This window comes from Haliotis cracherodii, unplaced genomic scaffold (genome assembly GCF_022045235.1).
Source record: "Haliotis cracherodii isolate W230 unplaced genomic scaffold, xgHalCrac1.p SCAF_33, whole genome shotgun sequence".
NCBI classification, from domain to species: Eukaryota; Metazoa; Mollusca; class Gastropoda; order Lepetellida; family Haliotidae; genus Haliotis; species Haliotis cracherodii.
This window is the reverse complement of record NW_027266290.1, coordinates 677056-695657: the sequence shown is the minus strand read 5'-3', so window position 1 is coordinate 695657 and position 18602 is coordinate 677056. Positions and strand designations below refer to the sequence as shown.

Sequence of the window (18602 nt, the reverse complement as noted above, 5' to 3'; positions counted from 1 at the left end):
TTTGACTATATGGAGTGTTGGTCATAACTGAAAAATATTATCCAAATCGTCAAAGAAAACTCAACATATACGTGGTTGACATGGGGATCGTATCCACGACATCCGCCTTATTAGCAACTTACTGAGCTAATCGGTCGTCTGAGAGGGATGGATGATCAAAGACGGTATACTCTTAAATATGACATTTTAGAAATAGTGTGGAGGTTAAGACGTTGTTTCATGAAACGTTTAGCATATAGGTAGCGTGGCCGAGTGGTCTAAGGCGCTGGTTTTAGGCACCAGTCTCTCCGGAGGCGTGGGTTCGAATCCCACCGCTGCCATATGGCTTGTTTTTGTCCTTGATCCCTTCAAAGATAGACAAGACCTCTGTGAGGTTAACTAAAATACATGTGCCTTCTTACCAAGGATTACCAGAAAGTGAAAGGGTTCGTGATGCATGTCGCTTTCCAAAGGTTTTCACCACTCCATTTTTGACTATATGGAGTCTTGGTCATAACTGAAAAATATTATCCAAATCGTCAAAGAAAACTAAACATATACGTGGTTGACATGGGAATCGTATCCACGACATCCGCCTTATTAGCAACTTACTGAGCTAATCGGTCGTCTGAGAGGGATGGATGATCAAAGACGGTATACTCTTAAACATGCCATTTTAGGAATAGTGTGGAGGTTAAGACGTTGTTTCATGAAACGTTTAGCATATAGGTAGCGTGGCCGAGTGGTCTAAGGCGCTGGTTTTAGGCACCAGTCTCTACGGAGGCGTGGGTTCGAATCCCACCGCTGCCATATGGTTTGTTTTTGTCCTTGATCCCTTCCAAGATAGACAAGACCTCTGTGAGGTTAACTAAAATACCTGTGCCTTTTTGCCAAGGATTACCAGAAAGTGAAAGGGTTCGTTATGCATGTCAGTTTCCAAAGGTTTTCACCACTCCATTTTTGACTATAGGGAGTCTTGGTCATAACTGAAAAATATTATCCAAATCGTCAAAGAAAACTAAACATATACGTGGTTGACATGGGGATCGTATCCACGACATCCGCCTTATTAGCAACTTACTGAGCTAATCGGTCGTCTGAGACGGATGGATGATAAAAGAGGGTATACTCATAAATATGCCATTTTAGGAATAGTGTGGAGGTTAAGACGTTGTTACATGAAACGTTTAGCATATAGGTAGCGTGGCCGAGTGGTCTAAGGCGCTGGTTTTAGGCACCAGTCTCTGTGGAAACGTGGGTTCGAATCCCAACTCTGCCATATGGTTTGTTTTTGTCCTTGATCCCTTCCAAGATAGACAAGACCTCTGTGAGGTTAACTAAAATACCTGTGCCTTCTTGCCAAGGATTACCAGAAAGTGAAAGGGTTCGTGATGCATGTCCCTTTCCAAAGGTTTTCACCACTCCATTTTTGACTATAGGGAGTCTTGGTCATAACTGAAAAATATTATCCAAATCGTCAAAGAAAACTAAACATATACGTGGTTGACATGGGGATCGTATCCACGACATCCGCCTTATTAGCAACTTACTGAGCTAATCGGTCGTCTGAGAGGGATGGATGATCAAAGACGGTATACTCTTAAATATGCCATTTTAGGAATAGTGTGGAGGTTAAGACGTTGTTTCATGAAACGTTTACCATATAGGTAGCGTGGCCGAGTGGTCTAAGGCGCTGGTTTTAGGCACCAGTCTCTCCGGAGGCGTGGGTTCGAATCCCACCGCTGCCATATGGCTTGTTTTTGTCCTTGATCCCTTCCAAGATAGACAAGACCTCTGTGAGGTTAACAAAAATACCTGTGCCTTCTTACCAAGGATTACCAGAAAGTGAAAGGGTTCGTGATGCATGTCGCTTTCCAAAGGTTTTCACCACTCCATTTTTGACTATAGGGAGTCTTGGTCATAACTGAAAAATATTATCCAAATCGTCAAAGAAAACTAAACATATACGTGGTTGACATGGGGATCGTATCCACGACATCCGCCTTATTAGCAACTTACTGAGCTAATCGGTCGTCTGAGAGGGATGGATGATCAAAGACGGTATACTCTTAAACATGCCATTTTAGGATTAGTGTGGAGGTTAAGACGTTGTTTCATGAAACGTTTAGCATATAGGTAGCGTGGCCGAGTGGTCTAAGGCGCTGGTTTTAGGCACCAGTCTCTCCGGAGGCGTGGGTTCGAATCCCACCGCTGCCATATGGTTTGTTTTTGTCCTTGATCCCTTCAAAGATAGACAAGACCTCTGTGAGGTTAACTAAAATACCTGTGCCTTCTTGCCAAGGATTACCAGAAAGTGAAAGGGTTCGTTATGCATGTCGCTTTCCAAAGGTTTTCACCACACCTTTTTTGACTATAGGGAGTCGTTGGTCATAACTGAAAAATATTATCCAAATCGTCAAAGAAAACTCAACATATACGTGGTTGACATGGGGATCGTATCCACGACATCCGCCTTATTAGCAACTTACTGAGCTAATCGGTCGTCTGAGAGGGATGGATGATCAAAGACGGTATACTCTTAAACATGCCATTTTAGGATTAGTGTGGAGGTTAAGACGTTGTTTCATGAAACGTTTAGCATATAGGTAGCGTGGCCGAGTGGTCTAAGGCGCTGGTTTTAGGCACCAGTCTCTCCGGAGGCGTGGGTTCGAATCCCACCGCTGCCATATGGTTTGTTTTTGTCCTTGATCCCTTCAAAGATAGACAAGACCTCTGTGAGGTTAACTAAAATACCTGTGCCTTCTTGCCAAGGATTACCAGAAAGTGAAAGGGTTCGTTATGCATGTCGCTTTCCAAAGGTTTTCACCACTCCTTTTTTGACTATAGGGAGTCGTTGGTCATAACTGAAAAATATTATCCAAATCGTCAAAGAAAACTCAACATATACGTGGTTGACATGGGGATCGTATCCACGACATCCGCCTTATTAGCAACTTACTGAGCTAATCGGTCGTCTGAGAGGGATGGATGATCAAAGACGGTATACTCTTAAATATGACATTTTAGGATTAGTGTGGAGGTTAAGACGTTGTTTCATGAAACGTTTAGCATATAGGTAGCGTGGCCGAGTGGTCTAAGGCGCTGGTTTTAGGCACCAGTCTCTCCGGAGGCGTGGGTTCGAATCCCACCGCTGCCATATGGCTTGTTTTTGTCCTTGATCCCTTCCAAGATAGACAAGACCTCTGTGAGGTTAACTAAAATACCTGTGCCTTCTTACCAAGGATTACCAGAAAGTGAAAGGGTTCGTGATGCATGTCGCTTTCCAAAGGTTTTCACCACTCCATTTTTGACTATAGGGAGTCTTGGTCATAACTGAAAAATATTATCCAAATCGTCAAAGAAAACTAAACATATACGTGGTTGACATGGGGATCGTATCCACGACATCCGCCTTATTAGCAACTTACTGAGCTAATCGGTCGTCTGAGAGGGATGGATGATCAAAGACGGTATACTCTTAAACATGCCATTTTAGGATTAGTGTGGAGGTTAAGACGTTGTTTCATGAAACGTTTAGCATATAGGTAGCGTGGCCGAGTGGTCTAAGGCGCTGGTTTTAGGCACCAGTCTCTCCGGAGGCGTGGGTTCGAATCCCACCGCTGCCATATGGTTTGTTTTTGTCCTTGATCCCTTCAAAGATAGACAAGACCTCTGTGAGGTTAACTAAAATACCTGTGCCTTCTTGCCAAGGATTACCAGAAAGTGAAAGGGTTCGTTATGCATGTCGCTTTCCAAAGGTTTTCACCACTCCTTTTTTGACTATAGGGAGTCGTTGGTCATAACTGAAAAATATTATCCAAATCGTCAAAGAAAACTCAACATATACGTGGTTGACATGGGGATCGTATCCACGACATCCGCCTTATTAGCAACTTACTGAGCTAATCGGTCGTCTGAGAGGGATGGATGATCAAAGACGGTATACTCTTAAATATGACATTTTAGGATTAGTGTGGAGGTTAAGACGTTGTTTCATGAAACGTTTAGCATATAGGTAGCGTGGCCGAGTGGTCTAAGGCGCTGGTTTTAGGCACCAGTCTCTCCGGAGGCGTGGGTTCGAATCCCACCGCTGCCATATGGCTTGTTTTTGTCCTTGATCCCTTCCAAGATAGACAAGACCTCTGTGAGGTTAACTAAAATACCTGTGCCTTCTTACCAAGGATTACCAGAAAGTGAAAGGGTTCGTGATGCATGTCGCTTTCCAAAGGTTTTCACCACTCCATTTTTGACTATAGGGAGTCTTGGTCATAACTGAAAAATATTATCCAAATCGTCAAAGAAAACTAAACATATACGTGGTTGACATGGGGATCGTATCCACGACATCCGCCTTATTAGCAACTTACTGAGCTAATCGGTCGTCTGAGAGGGATGGATGATCAAAGACGGTATACTCTTAAATATGCCATTTTAGGATTAGTGTGGAGGTTAAGACGTTGTTTCATGAAACGTTTAGCATATAGGTAGCGTGGCCGAGTGGTCTAAGGCGCTGGTTTTAGGCACCAGTCTCTTCGGAGGCGTGGGTTCGAATGCCACCGCTGCCATATTTTTTGTTTTTGTCCTTGATCCCTTCCAAGATAGACAAGACCTCTGTGAGGTTAACTAAAATACCAGTGCCTTCTTACCAAGGATTACCAGAATTTGAAAAGGTTCGTTATGCATGTCAGTTTCCAAAGGTTTTCACCACTCCTTTTTCGACTATAGGGAGTCGTTTGTCATAACTGAAAAATATTATCCAAATCGTCAAAGAAAACTAAACATATACGTGGTTGACATGGGGATCGTATCCACGACATCCGCCTCAACAGCAACTTACTGAGCTAATCGGTCGTCTGAGAGGAATGGATAATAAAAGAGGGTATACTCATAAATATGCCATTTTAGGATTAGTGTGAAGGTTAAGACGTTGTTTCATGAAACGTTTAGCATATAGGTAGCGTGGCCGAGTGGTCTAAGGCGCTGGTTTTAGGGAACCAGTCTCTCCGGAGGCGTGGGTTCGAATGCCACCGCTGCCATATGGCTTGTTTTTGTCTTTGATCACTTCAAAGATAGACAAGACCTCTGTGAGGTTAACAAAAATACCTGTGCCTTCTTGCCAAGGATTACCAGAAAGTGAAAGGGTTCGTTATGCATGTCGCTTTCCAAAGGTTTTCACCACTCCTTTTTTTCTCTATAGGGAGTCGTTTGTCATAACTGAAAAATATTATCCAAATCGTCAAAGAAAACTAAACATATACGTGGTTGACATGGGGATCGTATCCACGACATCCGCCTTATTAGCAGCTTACTGAGCTAATCGGTCGTCTGAGAGGGATGGATGATCAAAGACGGTATACTCTTAAATATGCCATTTTAGGAATAGTGTGGAGGTTAAGACGTTGTTTCATGAAACGTTAAGCATATAGGTAGCGTGGCCGAGTGGTCTAAGGCGCTGGTTTTAGGCACCAGTCTCTCGGGAGGCGTGGGTTCGAATCCCACGATGCCATATGGCTTGTTTTTGTCCTTGATCCCTTCCAAGATAGACAAGACCTCTGTGAGGTTAACTCAAATACCTGTGCCTTCTTACCAAGGATTACCAGAAAGTGAAAGGGTTCGTGATGCATGTCGCTTTCCAAAGGTTTTCACCACTCCTTTTTTGACTATAGGGAGTCGTTGGTCATAACTGAAAACAATTATCCAAATCGTCAAAGAAAACTAAACATATACGTGGTTGACATGGGGATCGTATCCACGACATCCACCTTATTAGCAACTTACTGAGCTAATCGGTCGTCTGAGAGGGATGGATGATAAAAGACGGTATACTGTTAAATATGCCTTTTTAGGAATAGTGTGAAGGTTAAGAAGTTGTTTCATGAAACGTTTAGCATATACCGTAAAACAGGAATTTAAAGCGACATGAAAATAATGCGAGCTCTTGATTTTAGATATAAATGCGCATTTTACAATTGCGAGCTCCCATACCCTTTTCTAATAATTGATGCGCTGGATTTATGTTTTGTGTTATTTTAATTAATGTAACCTACTTAGATAGAAGCCTTCAATGTGAGATTCCTGCCTGATTGTATTATTATTTAAGTAATTGCCCGTATATTTGATGGCCAAGCGTGAGAATGGTTTCGTTGCAGCTATCATTGTGTTAGTGTTGTTTTAGTTAACAGTCTGTTGGTACTAGTATATACGTTCGGCCCTTTGACAATCCTCACACTCTTGTTGACCTGCGGATTGGTGTCATGAAACCCATTCATGCGCGTTGGCTCGTTTCTGCTCTTGACAAGCTTGTAAAGGACACTGATGGGATAATTCGTGGCTGGCGCCAATCTGGGCTGCTTCACAGGATGTGAACTGACCACTACTCAACTTCACTTTGTGTAGGTGACTATGTTATTTGAAAAATTAATGCGCATAAAATTAATGCGACCTTCCATCGCTCGCATTTTTCGCATTAATATTCTGCTCGCATTAATTTCCTGTTTTACAGTAGGTAGCGTGGTCGAGTGGTCTAAGGCGCTGGTTTTAGGCACCAGTCTCTGCGGAGGCGTGGGTTCGAATCCCACCGCTGCCAAATGGTTTGTTTTTGTCTTTGATCCCTTCAAAGATAGACAAGACCTCTGTGAGGTTAACTAAAATACCTGTGCCTTCTTGCCAAGGATTACCAGAAAGTGAAAGGGTTCGTTATGCATGTCGCTTTCCAAAGGTCCACCACTCCTTTTTTGACTATAGGGAGTTGTTGGTCACAGCTGAAAAATATTATCCAAATCGTCAAAGAAAACTAAACATATACGTGGTTGACATGGGGATCGTATCCACGACATCCGCGTTATTAGCAGCTTACTGAGCTAATCGGTCGTCTGTGAGGGATGGATGATCAACGACGGTATACTCTTAAATATGCCATTTTAGGAATAGTGTGGAGGTTAAGAAGTTGTTTCATGAAACGTTTAGCATATAGGTGTCGTGGCCGAGTGGTCTAAGGCGCTGGTTTTAGGCACCAGTCTCTGCGGAGGCGTTGGTTTGAATCCCACCGCTGCCATATGGTTTGTTTTTGTCCTTGATCCCTTCAAAGATAGAGATAGAGAGTGAGTTTTGTTTTATACCGCCTTTTGCAATATTGGAGGAATATCACGGCGGGGGACACCAGAAATGTGTTTCTCACATTGTACCCATGTCCTGAAATCGAACTCGGGTCTACGGCGTGACGAGCGATCGCTTTAACCACAAGGGTACACGACCGCCCCTAGGTCCTTTCAAAGACAAATACGTATCGTTGGCCTGTATGCATGGTAAATTACTATACAATGGTGGTAGTGTGAAGATGTGGGCAGTCTCTCCGGAGACTGATCGAACAGACTTGGTGCAAGTTCTAAGGGAATTTAACGGCACAACGATACACGGATGAGATTCTTCGGCCACACGTCAACCACCCATTATGCAACAAGCGAACGTCATTTTCAAGCCAGACAACGCCCATCCTCTCACGACAAGACTGATGCCAGCCTTCTTCGGGAATCACAATATCCAGCTTCTGCCATGGCCCTCGATGTCTCCAGATTTGAATACAGCCGAACATCTATGGGATGCACTGGATCAACGACTGCGAAAACGTCAGCAACAACCACAGAACCCTCGACAATTGGCACAAGCACTGCTCGCAGAATGGGTGAACATTTCCCATGCAAACAATTCGGGATCCATGAGGCGACAATGCCAGTCACGTTTCGTCTCTAATGCTGGCCATACATAACACTGAGAACATATGAGCTTCACTTTGAAACTATACTGTTCAACGTGTGCCATATGGAACCTTGGGTCAATGACAATCAGGTTAGCCAATTTTGAACAAACGATTATCAAATGTTGATGATTCATTGATTTACGATTTTTTATATGATATATAAAATATACATCTAAAATCGCTTTTGACTAGGATATTAAATAAAAAATGGACTATATATATATATTTTGCAAAAAAGCAAAAGCGGTTTTAGATGTACATTATACATATCATATAAAAAATCGTAAATCATTTACTTATGAACATTTAATAATCCTTTGTTCAATATATACTGAACCAAATTAAAAACTTCACAATCCTAAAATTTTAATATTTTGACCAGTTATCATTGTGGGCCCTTATTATGTATTTAAACAGTAATGGCCACGTATTGTCTTCAGATAACACCAGTTTTTGTGCAGGTGAATCGATCAAAATCAAGTGCACAGCACTATAGTGGCAAAAGTGGTTTTTCACGTGCAACTGGTCACGTGGCCATACTACGGCACGTGTTTTCAGCCATACTTGTTAACAGTCATTAAAAAAAAAAAAAAACACAAGAAAACAAAAGTCTTTACGGCCATTTGTCATGCCACGCCTATCAAATGTGCAACGTGAACGTGCCATCGGCATGTTGCAGACGGGAACGCCCGTAGTTGAAGTCGCAAGGACGATGGGTTGTAGTCGACGGACTGTTTATGATTTACAGACGCGTCTACAGCAAACGGGTACCACCGTTGATCGTCCTCGGCCAGGTCGAGCACGTGTGACGTCACATGCAGAGGATCGTCAGATTGTCTTACGTCACCTCCGTAACCAATTTTTGACGGCTACATCAACCAGAAATGAACTGTTTAGGGGTAGACTGAGTGCGCAAACTGTTCGAAACCGTCTGAGAACTGCTCACCTTCAAGCACGACGTGCATACTGCGGGCCGATTCTGACTCAATTACACAGACGTCAACGTCAATTGTTGGCACAGCGACACTTACGATGGACTCAGAGGAATTGGAATCAAGTCGTCTTCAGTGATGAATCCCAATTTAATCTTCGATTTGCTGATGGTAGGGCGGGGGGTGGAGGCGACGTCACGAACGTTACGCCCAGGGTTGTGTACAGGAAGTTGTCGTCTTCCCAATCATGTGTTCACAAGCATCACAAGGTCCATGCGGAGGCGTTGTGTGGCAGTTGTCAACATGGTGGCCATACACGCTACTGAACTTGTGTGCCATCAGATTCTCGTGCTTGGGACTTATGATTTAAACTGTTGATGTTATTACCGAATACCGTAGGTGCTTGGAACAAATTATGTTTACCACCGTTAATTAAAATCCTTCTTTGGACATTAATGATTAAAAATTACCTTCTCTGATACATTTGTCCGTTGTATATCATATTCTACTCAAAAGAAGTTAAGGATCACCTGATTCTTTCATATTACAATAGTTAATCTCTCTGCCATGACAGATTAACATTACCGAATATAAAAGAATCGGGTGATCCTTAACTTCTTTTGAGCAGTATATATGGGATCACTTTAAAAATGTGAAGTTTTTAATTTGACTCAGTATATATCACAGCGAAAAGCTTCGCCTCGGACGACATGGCTCACCCACCCACTGAAAATGTGAAAATGTTATGTATATATGAAAATGTACTAGAACATATAATATATATATGAAAATGTACTACAACATACAGATATTTATATATATGTTGTAGTACATTTTCAGTTGGTGGGTGAGCCATATCGTCCGAAGCGCCTCTTTTCGCTGTGTAGAGTTACTTGAGTACGCCAAAAACCTATTATTGTGGGTTTGAATCCCGGTATGCCCCGGTTATGTTTCTAGGTTTGTGTTTGTCAGTACTACATACGTGCTCGTGGGTTCCACCAACGTCTTAGATCGGCACCACTTCCACATTAAGCTGACACGCTGCATTTAACTCGAATATTGTTAAAAGTGGCGTCAAAACCCAAATTCACTCAATTGATTCTGAAATTATTTGACATGGTTGCCAAAAAACTTTTATTTAAACGAAGCCCTCGTATTATTTTACGCAATAATTTCATGGTTTACAGTTTTATCCTGTTTGTTTTCCATTTTTATGGGCAAGAAGTCGTCAATTTGAAGTGGGGACTCTCGACGGCGACATCTAAGGCATTTCAAATGTCAGTTATAAACGTAAAACATGAGTATAGTGACGATAAAAATATGCATAACATAAAAACATTTTCTCGTGACAACTTTTTAACCTGTAGTATCAAAGAGGTCGTTGACACAAGCATGCTGAAGACACCTTTTTTTAAATTTTATTTTTAAAGGAATTATCACATGTACTTGAATAGGCGATTAACGCTTTACCGAAAAACTTACGGCCTTGAAAGTATAAAAAAAGGGGAAATGCACAAGTCAAAGCTCTCTTAATTTATACAACGCTGTCCTAAATATATGATTATAAGTGCGTTTTTAGAAGAGTGTGATTGTTAATAGAAATTTTCAATTATTCGCATGTGAAAGTGAAACTTACAAAATTTGGCACAACATAAATTATGGAATTGGATTGGTGTATGATCCACGATAGATTGCGGAGAAAAGCAATAAAACAAGCCACAGTATGTCGTGTAGGAAAACTTCACAACATTGACAGATAACAGTTGTGGTTATTTTCGGGGGTCATGTCCTGACAAAATATGCTGACAAATACACACTTCCCGTTATAGCATCATTATCTTTGTTGTCCGTATATATAATTAAACATTTTCACAGATTCTGAGTATAATCCAACTATTACAAACGACAATCCGCTTCTTGTGAATAGAATAAGACCGACAAAACCCTTTCTATTGCCACAAGTCTTCAGCAACGGGATCGGGTAGTCAGGACAAGCCACTGATCGATATTATGAGCAACAATCACCGCTCTCGAGGTACGTTCACACACAGTCATCTAAGTCCCCGAGCCTGACCACCTGATCCATTAAGTCGCTTGACCCGTGAAAATCCGGGCTAGAATAGGTCTTCAGCAACCCATGCTTGCCGTAACAGTTGACTATGCTTGTCGTAAGAGGCGACTAACGAGATCGGGTGGTCAGGCTCGCTGACTTGGTTGATGCATGTCATCGTATTCCAATTGCGTGGATAGATGCTCATGATGTCAATCACTGGATTATCTGGTCCAGACTCGATTATTTAGACCATCATACAGCTGGAATATTGCTGAGTGCGGCGTTAAACAACAAACAAACCATAGAAATCGCGGCTTAAGTCGACTTTGTAAATTCGATTCCGACTATATCATAAGAAAGTGAGTGAGTATGGTTTTAAGCCGCTTTTAGCAATATTCCAGCAATATCACGGCGGCGGACACCAGAAATGGGCTTCACACATTGTACCCATGTCGGGAATCGAACCCGGGTCTTCGGTGTACCACTAGGCTACCCGACCGCCCCGACTATATCGTGAGCATGTATTTATGAATCATATCGCTCTTTGAAATCTTCGTTGAAAGAGCATGTTCGGTTGTACCTCAAGAGTTGTGAAATGTACAAATATGTTTGACAATGACAATCACATGTTTCTATAATAACTGTGAAAACATATTCAGAATTGGTTGACGGCTTTAATTCCAAATAATACCATCAAATTTGTTCTTGTATATTTAGTCTCATTTAGTATGACGTAGTAACGGAATTGTCTGGGTAGTCACACTCGGATTTCAGTGGGTAAAACACGAGATCCCCGGGGCAGTCATTAACATACGGGATGTTTTGGGAACAAGATAAGAACTTAGTGTTGTCCCAGGGGTGAGGAAACAGTCCTTTGGGGGCCGGGCAGGTGACTCCGGTATAGCACGACACTGCCTCCTTGTTGTTACACCTGCTGATGAGGGGGTCGAAGAAAGACCCGGGGGCACAGAGCATGCGGATCCCCATGGGACACACGTAGTAGTAGGCACAGTTTTGGGGGTCTGCTACATAGACGGCCTGGGTTTGGCACTGGAATATCTCCTGTGGAGGCGGAGACTGGACATCTGGAAACAGAATAAAAAAAGATACAGCAGATTGTAATCAGACCACCATCAAGTAATTAGATTTCAAATGATCCTGTGGCGTTTGCAAGGGCGGACCCAGCATACGTAAAAGGGAGGGGTCCGAAATATCAATATTGCTGAGTGCGGCGTTAAAAAATAAAAATAAATAAAACATAAAAAAATAAAAAAAATAAAATTAAAATAAATAATAAATTAATGATTAAAAAGCAAACTATAATTGTTGACGTACTTCTTTTTATAAGAACTGACTTCATTATGTGTTTGTGCTTATGGAGTTATAGACGTAAAAACCAATGTGCACGCATAGTTACGCGGATTTACAGAGTGTGCTCACAGACTTGTATGCCCCCCCCCCCCCCCCCCCCCATAAACGCTCTGACTTACAAGCTATCAAATATATCATTCAGTACAGCCTTCGGACAAGGCCAGGGGTTGCCCGTCTGTTTTTTGAAGCGCTTGATCGTGTGGACTATAGTCTTCGTCACGATACTTCAATTTGTCTCTTTATTCAATTTACATCTTGTTATGCCATGACAAAAGGCAAATGAAAGTTTGCATCAACTTGTATTCGTATTAATTAAATGCCACGTCTACATTATCTAGAATATGTGTTAAGTCTGTATCGTATCAGTTGTGATGGTTAACAATGCAACACAATTGGATCAGTATATTGGTCAGGGTACCTACCTGGGAAACACTGTTGCGGTGATGGATTGACGCTGGGATCTAGAACTGATAGACAAAACACGTTAATCCATGTATGTGAGTAAGTGAGTTGGGTTTAGCGCAGCTTTTAACAGTATTCCAGTTATATCACGGGATATCAGTTTAATGGGGGAAGAAGATGGGATGCAGATCTCAGACTGTCATGGCGGGGCACGAAATCAGGTGACGGAACAAGATGGCGCCTAATTGACTCGTCTCGCTTGGCGAGGCATTATTGCGATTAATTTGACAAGATGTGGTCATTTGACTATCCAATTGTAAACAGAAATAAATGTTCTGAAAGGTAAGACTTAGTTTTAGTGTATTGTGATTGTTATAAGGGTGAGTGAGTGAGTGACTATGGTTTTACGCCGTTTTTAGCAATATTCCAGCAATATCACGGCGGGGGACACCAGAAATGGGCTTCACACATTGTACCCATGTCGGGATTGGAACCCGGGTCTTCGGCGTGACGAGCGAACGCTTTAACCACTAGGCTACCCGACCGCCCCTGATTGTTATTAGACACGTAATGAGAAATACTTCTTTGGGGCTCGAAAACACAGTACGCGAGGATATGAGAGTGAGTGAGTTTGCTTTAAGCCCGCTTTGAACAGTATTCCAAGCCCGAAGTGATACAAGTCTAAGACGTTTACCCCTTTGGTGAAACCCACGAGGTACCCAAGGGTATGGTCCTGACAAACCCAGAAACATAATTGGGATTCGAACGAACGATCATAGGTTTCTGGCATGCCTAACGGAGGCAACTCTACACAACAAATTCCAGCGCCTTAGGCGACTGGTCACAAGTTCACCTCGCATGTATTTATCACAAGAGCATGAATCGTTTACATTCAATATCGACATTCATCACCTTGGTTCAATGAACACATAACCGGTTCCCCAAAAAACATAAAACACTCACCATAACACGTTGAACTCGCTAAATACGGCAAAAGAGTTTTAAGATTGTCGTAACTTCCCAGGCTGAACAACCTGCAGGTATCCATGGTGATGTTGACAAAGCCTGGCAGCCCGCCTCCTGTATTGGTAGCAAACAAGTTGATCCCATCGTTTAACGCTGCAGCCGATGCACTTGATATGCTTGCAATGACAGTTTGCTCATCCGGTGACGTCAGATCGGCGCCACCGTACGTCATGATAACGCCAATTTTAGGTACAGTGCCTCTCCCAGCGGAGAGTAACTTATGGACCTTCTGGATGGCTTTGGGAACATTCTGTCCCCCAGAAATGGCAGCAGTGTATAATTTTCTTTGAGACAGGAGTGTTATTCTTGAGTTCAAAGTCTGGCGTGTGACTCCCTGGTGAAGGTCGGCAATGACCACGGGTTCTCTGCCATACAAGACCAGGCCCACCCTGGTGTTATCGCGTGCAATGTTGTAGTAGCTTACCAGCTGGGTGAGGAAATTCTCCAGGAATCGGAACTCAGATTTCGGCACAGTTTCGGATCCTGGTACTGCTATGACAATGTCGGCCTGACCATTGCAATCTGTGGATGAAGGAGGGGAAAGGTGAAGGCCATTGTCGTGTCCATATATACAGTCGAACCCCCTTTTCAAAACTGTTATTGTGGCACATGCATCCTTCAAGATAGTGATACAAAAGTCGAGTTAAGTCACATTTTGGGTTCGAGACAGCGCTATGGATTTTTATCTCGAATTCGAGATAAGCGGGTCAATTTATTGTATTTACATAATTATATAGTGGGGCGGTCGGGACCGGAAAATAGGTTCGGGACATCGGTTCATTCGAGAGAACAGGGTACGAGATAACGTGGTTTGACTGTACATGGTTTGAAGTCTTCAGTATTGCATACCTGATCTACCCTTTATTATACTTTATATTACATATACTATATATTTCAGCTATATCACGGCGTGTCAGCTTGATGTGGGGTTAAAGCCCGAAGTGATGCAGGTCACTGACGGTTACCTCGCTGGTGAAACCGCCGATCACAAGTCTAGAAACATAATCGGGGCGAGTCTGGGATTCAAACCCACGATTTGAGGATTCTGGCGAGCCAAAGGGACGCAACTCTGCACAGATGATTGGAGCACATCAGACAACTGTAGTGAGTGAGTGTGGTTTTACGCCAGTCTTAGCAATATTTCAGCAATATCACGGCGGGGGACACCAGAAATGGGCTTCACACATTGTACCCATGTCGGGAATCGAACCCGGGTCTTCGGCGTGACGAGCGAACGCTTTAACCACTAGGCTACCCGACCGCTCCCAGACAATTGTTACACCACCATCCGAATCAGGGTAATAATATGTTCTGTTTGTGAGTTACTTTATTTCCGGGATGTTACACGGAAACCTTCAGATTTCAAGAATGAGTTTATAACGTTTTTCAATTGCTGTACAACAGTTATAAATTGTGGCCGAGAGGGGACATCGCTTTATCGACAGCAGTTACGGCCGCGAGATTAAGCCATACCACGATGCGAGAAGGATATAACACGAGACGAGAAAGCGATAATATGAGACAAGAAAGCGATAACACGAGACGAGAAAGTGATATTGATGTGCAAGAAAATATCGCTTGTTCATTCCCCGGTATCGCTTTCTCGTCTCATGCTATCGTTTTCTCGACTCGTGTTATCGCTCTATCGCTATCTTGCGACCGTAGTTGAAGTCGATAAAGCGATGTCCCCTCTAGGCCACCATAGTAACACAGTATCATAATAGACATTTTTATCGTGACAGTAACATTGCTTGAACACTTACCCAGTGATAAGACTGTGCCGACGGTGATGAAGAGAAGGACAAGACGCTCCATCGCGTCTGTTTAAGATCTGTAACAAAAGAGTAAAACCACTTCAAAACTGACAGTAGATTATAGGGGGATGTTAATTGTCAAACACGGGGCACCCATCTTTACTCAGGTGTCTAGACCGAAGAAACTGGGGCGCGCCTGTTGCTTGAACTGTTTATGTTATATACGAATGTGTTATTCATTGGATTCAGGGCATGGTTCTGGTCTCGTGGGCATAGACTCGTACGTTATCGGGATGGGCGGTGGAGCAGTCTAGCTTGTTAAAGCGTTTGCTTGTTACGCCGAAGACCCCGGCTCGATTCCCCACATATGTGAAGCTCATTAATAGTATCTTCCGCCGTGGTATTTCTTGAGTATTGCTAAAAGCGGCGCAAAACCATTCTCACTCACTGTATCGGGATAAAACAAACGCTACCTATATACGTTTATGTCCTGATAAAGTCATTCGCCATCTATCTGTTACATGAAGAGTTGTATCAATATACATGTAGGAAGCTAGAAACTCGCCTATCCTATCCATATTTGAATAACCTACATCTATGAGCCATTTGTATTAAGTGTAACTAGAGTTCGTCTATGAATGTACAATGAAACCTCGTTTATCAGGATCTTGTTGTTTTAGAAACCCCATATTCCGGGCACATACTGCTTGGAAGTCCTCGAGTTTCATCATAATCGCATTTATCAATTGTGCTCTGTCAACTAAAATGCTTGGCCGAGACACTGAAAGCGCCCCCAACTGTGTTGCAAAGTTGCAAGAACATATGTCTTAAACGTTCCTCGTTACTTATGAGCATCCTCATCTCTGCAGACTCCAATACTCTGAAGCCACGAGGTCTAAATGAGACATGTGTTTAACCGGACAATTTCACCGGAAATGTTATTGTCCGGATTAAATCTAATATTTGTTATTTTATATTCAATCATCATTAATTCTCATTACGAGATACAGTAAACTACGTTTATAACGAACACACTTATAACGAACTGACGGATATAACGAACTGTTTTTGGTCCCGTCCATTTGCTGTAAATATGTTTATAACGAACTACGGTTATAACGAACTAAATTTAGTGGTCCCTTTGAGTTCGTTATAACCGTAGTTCACTGTATCTCGTAATGAGAATTAATGATGATTGAATATAAAATAACAAATATTACATTTTTTAAACTTCAGATTCGAGGAGAAAGGTTTCATATAAAATAAAAGCGATAAAACACTTTCCAAAATTATAAGAAATATAATTCTTGTGTTTATAAATAACTAACAAATAGTGATAACGCTAGTATTAGTATTAGTTCGTGAGCCAAGTTCGAGACAGGAATTAGATTTTAGTATATAAGAAACATATTTGAAAATATATCTTACGAACGTTACGTATGTAATACCAACTATACCACGCAGCGTAAACTTTTACCAAATAGCCACATCAAAACACAGCTTAATACTCACGGGACTCTGGACCTTTTACCTGAATGCCCAAATGAAAGATCTGGTATCTATTTATACCGACCGTGCCCTTTCTAACAGCCAGTTATGTCTAACCACTGAAGACAGGTTGTATATAACGTCTTGTCGTGATTTGACGTCACAGAGGTTCACGAGGATTGTCAATTACCCGGATGTGCTCTCCCTTCAACTCCGCGTTCCGTTTTCAGCATGTCTCCCGAGGACAGTCGGGACCGATACAACAGTGAGCCGTCACACTTGATTCAATATAGTTAAAAGATATATTATATATGACGTCATTTGCATATTTTATTTAACAGTTTCTTGTGTGAGGCTCATTTCTTTTGAATACGCATTAATAGGAATGTCATAGGACTTTAGAATAATGCAAACGGGTGAAGTTGTGAATTTGCTACGTTTTGGAATAGTTTGGGGTGTTTTTCAATGCGCAAAGCATGGTTTATAGCTAACACTGAGTGAGTGAGTTTGGTTTTAGCATTTCAGGTACAAGTATATCAGGGCGTTTCTCGGGAGAAAAAGGGGGTGCAGGGGTGGCCCAGTCGTATAAGGCGCCGCGATTCGCTGTGCAGAGTTGCCTCCCGTGGCCACGCCAGAAACCTATGATTGTGAGTTCGAATCCCGGTTCGCCCCGATTCTGTTTCTGGGTTTGTCAGCACCATACCCGTGCTCGTGGGTTTCACCGAAGTGATAAACGTCTGAGACCTGCATCACTTCGGGCTTTCCTCCTACATTAAGCTGACACCGCCGTGATATAACTGGAATACTGTTAAAAGCGGCGTTAAACCCATCTCACTCACTCACTCACAACATCCCAGGCTCCCTTCCCCCTCCCCCCTCCATATATTTCATTTATGGCAACAGGAGGGGAGTAAAACTATTCTATACATGTATTTGTCAATAAGTAACTCACTCACTCTCGGGAGAAAAGCTCGAAGTTACGCAAATCTTAGACGTGTAACTATTCGTTGAAACCAAAGATCACGGCTATTGTGCAGACAAACCATGAAACGCGATTCTGTGATACGAACCCACAATCACAGGTTTCTGGCACGCCTAAGGGAGGCAACTCTGTACAGCGAATTGCTACACCTTAGACGACTCATCCACCCATGCCTACATATTGACAGTGAAAATAAGTTTCGTGCATCCGTGGGAACACTGACGCATGAAATACCGAACATTAGGAATCTTAACAAATAATGATATATATTTTCTTACATTGAAAACTCGTTAATCCGGACACCACTATTCCAAGGAAACTGTCCACAATCGCGACGCATGTACGTAGTATTTCCTATTGCAAATACACAGACGTTGTCGAGAAGATCTCCCGGAATGACAAGGCGTTCCGATTAACAGGGTTTAACTGTTTATGCAAGTTCAAATCGTGCTGCTACGATGATCTTCAAGCTTTAATGGCGCTCGTATATCAAGTCATGCACTCAGGACAGTATTCGTTTTGATAATTAATTGCCACAGTTTACATGACGTATTCAAATTTATTCCTCCAAATATGCACATGTATGCATAATGAACATCATTGACAAGTTGTAGTCAGGAGGACAGATGCCCTCCGGGTCCCCGTGTCTGCGCCCCCCTCACAGTCGACATGTTTATATCATCAGCAATCACTCACTGGAATAATTAAGCGATTAAAATACGTATATTGCATTTAGAACTTCATAAAGGATGTATGGAATGTTTGAAAACTGTCACACTGACATTTTCGTGTTATACCCATGTAAGCTCTTGTCACACGATATTTTATTGTATGTGGCGTCCATTTCTGGTGCCCCAAG

At 42.4% G+C, this 18602-nt stretch overlaps 1 protein-coding gene and 11 non-coding genes across 12 annotated transcripts; 11 read left to right on the top strand and 1 right to left on the bottom strand.

Annotated features, from left to right (window-relative positions):
- Positions 1 to 238: 238 nt before the first annotated feature.
- On the top strand, positions 239 to 320 carry Trnal-uag (transfer RNA leucine (anticodon UAG)). Its single transcript has one exon. It is a non-coding gene; the product is annotated as a tRNA-Leu (tRNA).
- A 387-nt stretch (positions 321 to 707) lies between these two features.
- On the top strand, positions 708 to 789 carry Trnal-uag (transfer RNA leucine (anticodon UAG)). The gene has a single exon. It is a non-coding gene; the product is annotated as a tRNA-Leu (tRNA).
- Positions 790 to 1645: 856 nt separating this feature from the next.
- Trnal-uag (transfer RNA leucine (anticodon UAG)) lies at positions 1646 to 1727 on the top strand. Its single transcript has one exon. It is a non-coding gene; the product is annotated as a tRNA-Leu (tRNA).
- Positions 1728 to 2114: 387 nt separating this feature from the next.
- On the top strand, positions 2115 to 2196 carry Trnal-uag (transfer RNA leucine (anticodon UAG)). The gene has a single exon. It is a non-coding gene; the product is annotated as a tRNA-Leu (tRNA).
- A 388-nt stretch (positions 2197 to 2584) lies between these two features.
- On the top strand, positions 2585 to 2666 carry Trnal-uag (transfer RNA leucine (anticodon UAG)). The gene has a single exon. It is a non-coding gene; the product is annotated as a tRNA-Leu (tRNA).
- A 388-nt stretch (positions 2667 to 3054) lies between these two features.
- Positions 3055 to 3136, top strand: Trnal-uag (transfer RNA leucine (anticodon UAG)). The gene has a single exon. It is a non-coding gene; the product is annotated as a tRNA-Leu (tRNA).
- Positions 3137 to 3523: 387 nt separating this feature from the next.
- Trnal-uag (transfer RNA leucine (anticodon UAG)) lies at positions 3524 to 3605 on the top strand. The gene has a single exon. It is a non-coding gene; the product is annotated as a tRNA-Leu (tRNA).
- A 388-nt stretch (positions 3606 to 3993) lies between these two features.
- On the top strand, positions 3994 to 4075 carry Trnal-uag (transfer RNA leucine (anticodon UAG)). Its single transcript has one exon. It is a non-coding gene; the product is annotated as a tRNA-Leu (tRNA).
- A 387-nt stretch (positions 4076 to 4462) lies between these two features.
- On the top strand, positions 4463 to 4544 carry Trnal-uag (transfer RNA leucine (anticodon UAG)). Its single transcript has one exon. It is a non-coding gene; the product is annotated as a tRNA-Leu (tRNA).
- Positions 4545 to 4932: 388 nt separating this feature from the next.
- Positions 4933 to 5015, top strand: Trnal-uag (transfer RNA leucine (anticodon UAG)). The gene has a single exon. It is a non-coding gene; the product is annotated as a tRNA-Leu (tRNA).
- A 1468-nt stretch (positions 5016 to 6483) lies between these two features.
- Trnal-uag (transfer RNA leucine (anticodon UAG)) lies at positions 6484 to 6565 on the top strand. Its single transcript has one exon. It is a non-coding gene; the product is annotated as a tRNA-Leu (tRNA).
- Positions 6566 to 11374: 4809 nt separating this feature from the next.
- On the bottom strand, positions 11375 to 16890 carry LOC139477390 (collagen alpha-1(XIV) chain-like). The gene is made up of 5 exons (XM_071259952.1): positions 16786 to 16890; positions 15283 to 15350; positions 13457 to 14041; positions 12514 to 12558; positions 11375 to 11805 (listed from the first exon to the last, which is right to left on the bottom strand). Exons 2-5 carry the CDS (start codon positions 15332 to 15334, stop codon positions 11444 to 11446), a joined length of 1044 nt encoding a protein of 347 aa, XP_071116053.1. The 5' UTR covers positions 15335 to 15350; positions 16786 to 16890; the 3' UTR covers positions 11375 to 11443.
- Between the last annotated feature and the right edge of the window lie 1712 nt (positions 16891 to 18602).

Coding starts and splice junctions, on each gene's coding strand:
- LOC139477390 (XM_071259952.1), bottom strand. CDS start 15,334: ATGGAGCGTCTTGTCCTTCTCTTCATCACCGTCGGCACAGTCTTATCA. Junction 14,042..15,282: donor CGGCACAGTCTTATCACTGG/GTAAGTGTTCAA, acceptor CTTCATCCACAG/ATTGCAATGGTCAGGCCGAC. Junction 11,806..12,513: donor ACCGCAACAGTGTTTCCCAG/GTAGGTACCCTG, acceptor TTCTGTTTCCAG/ATGTCCAGTCTCCGCCTCCA.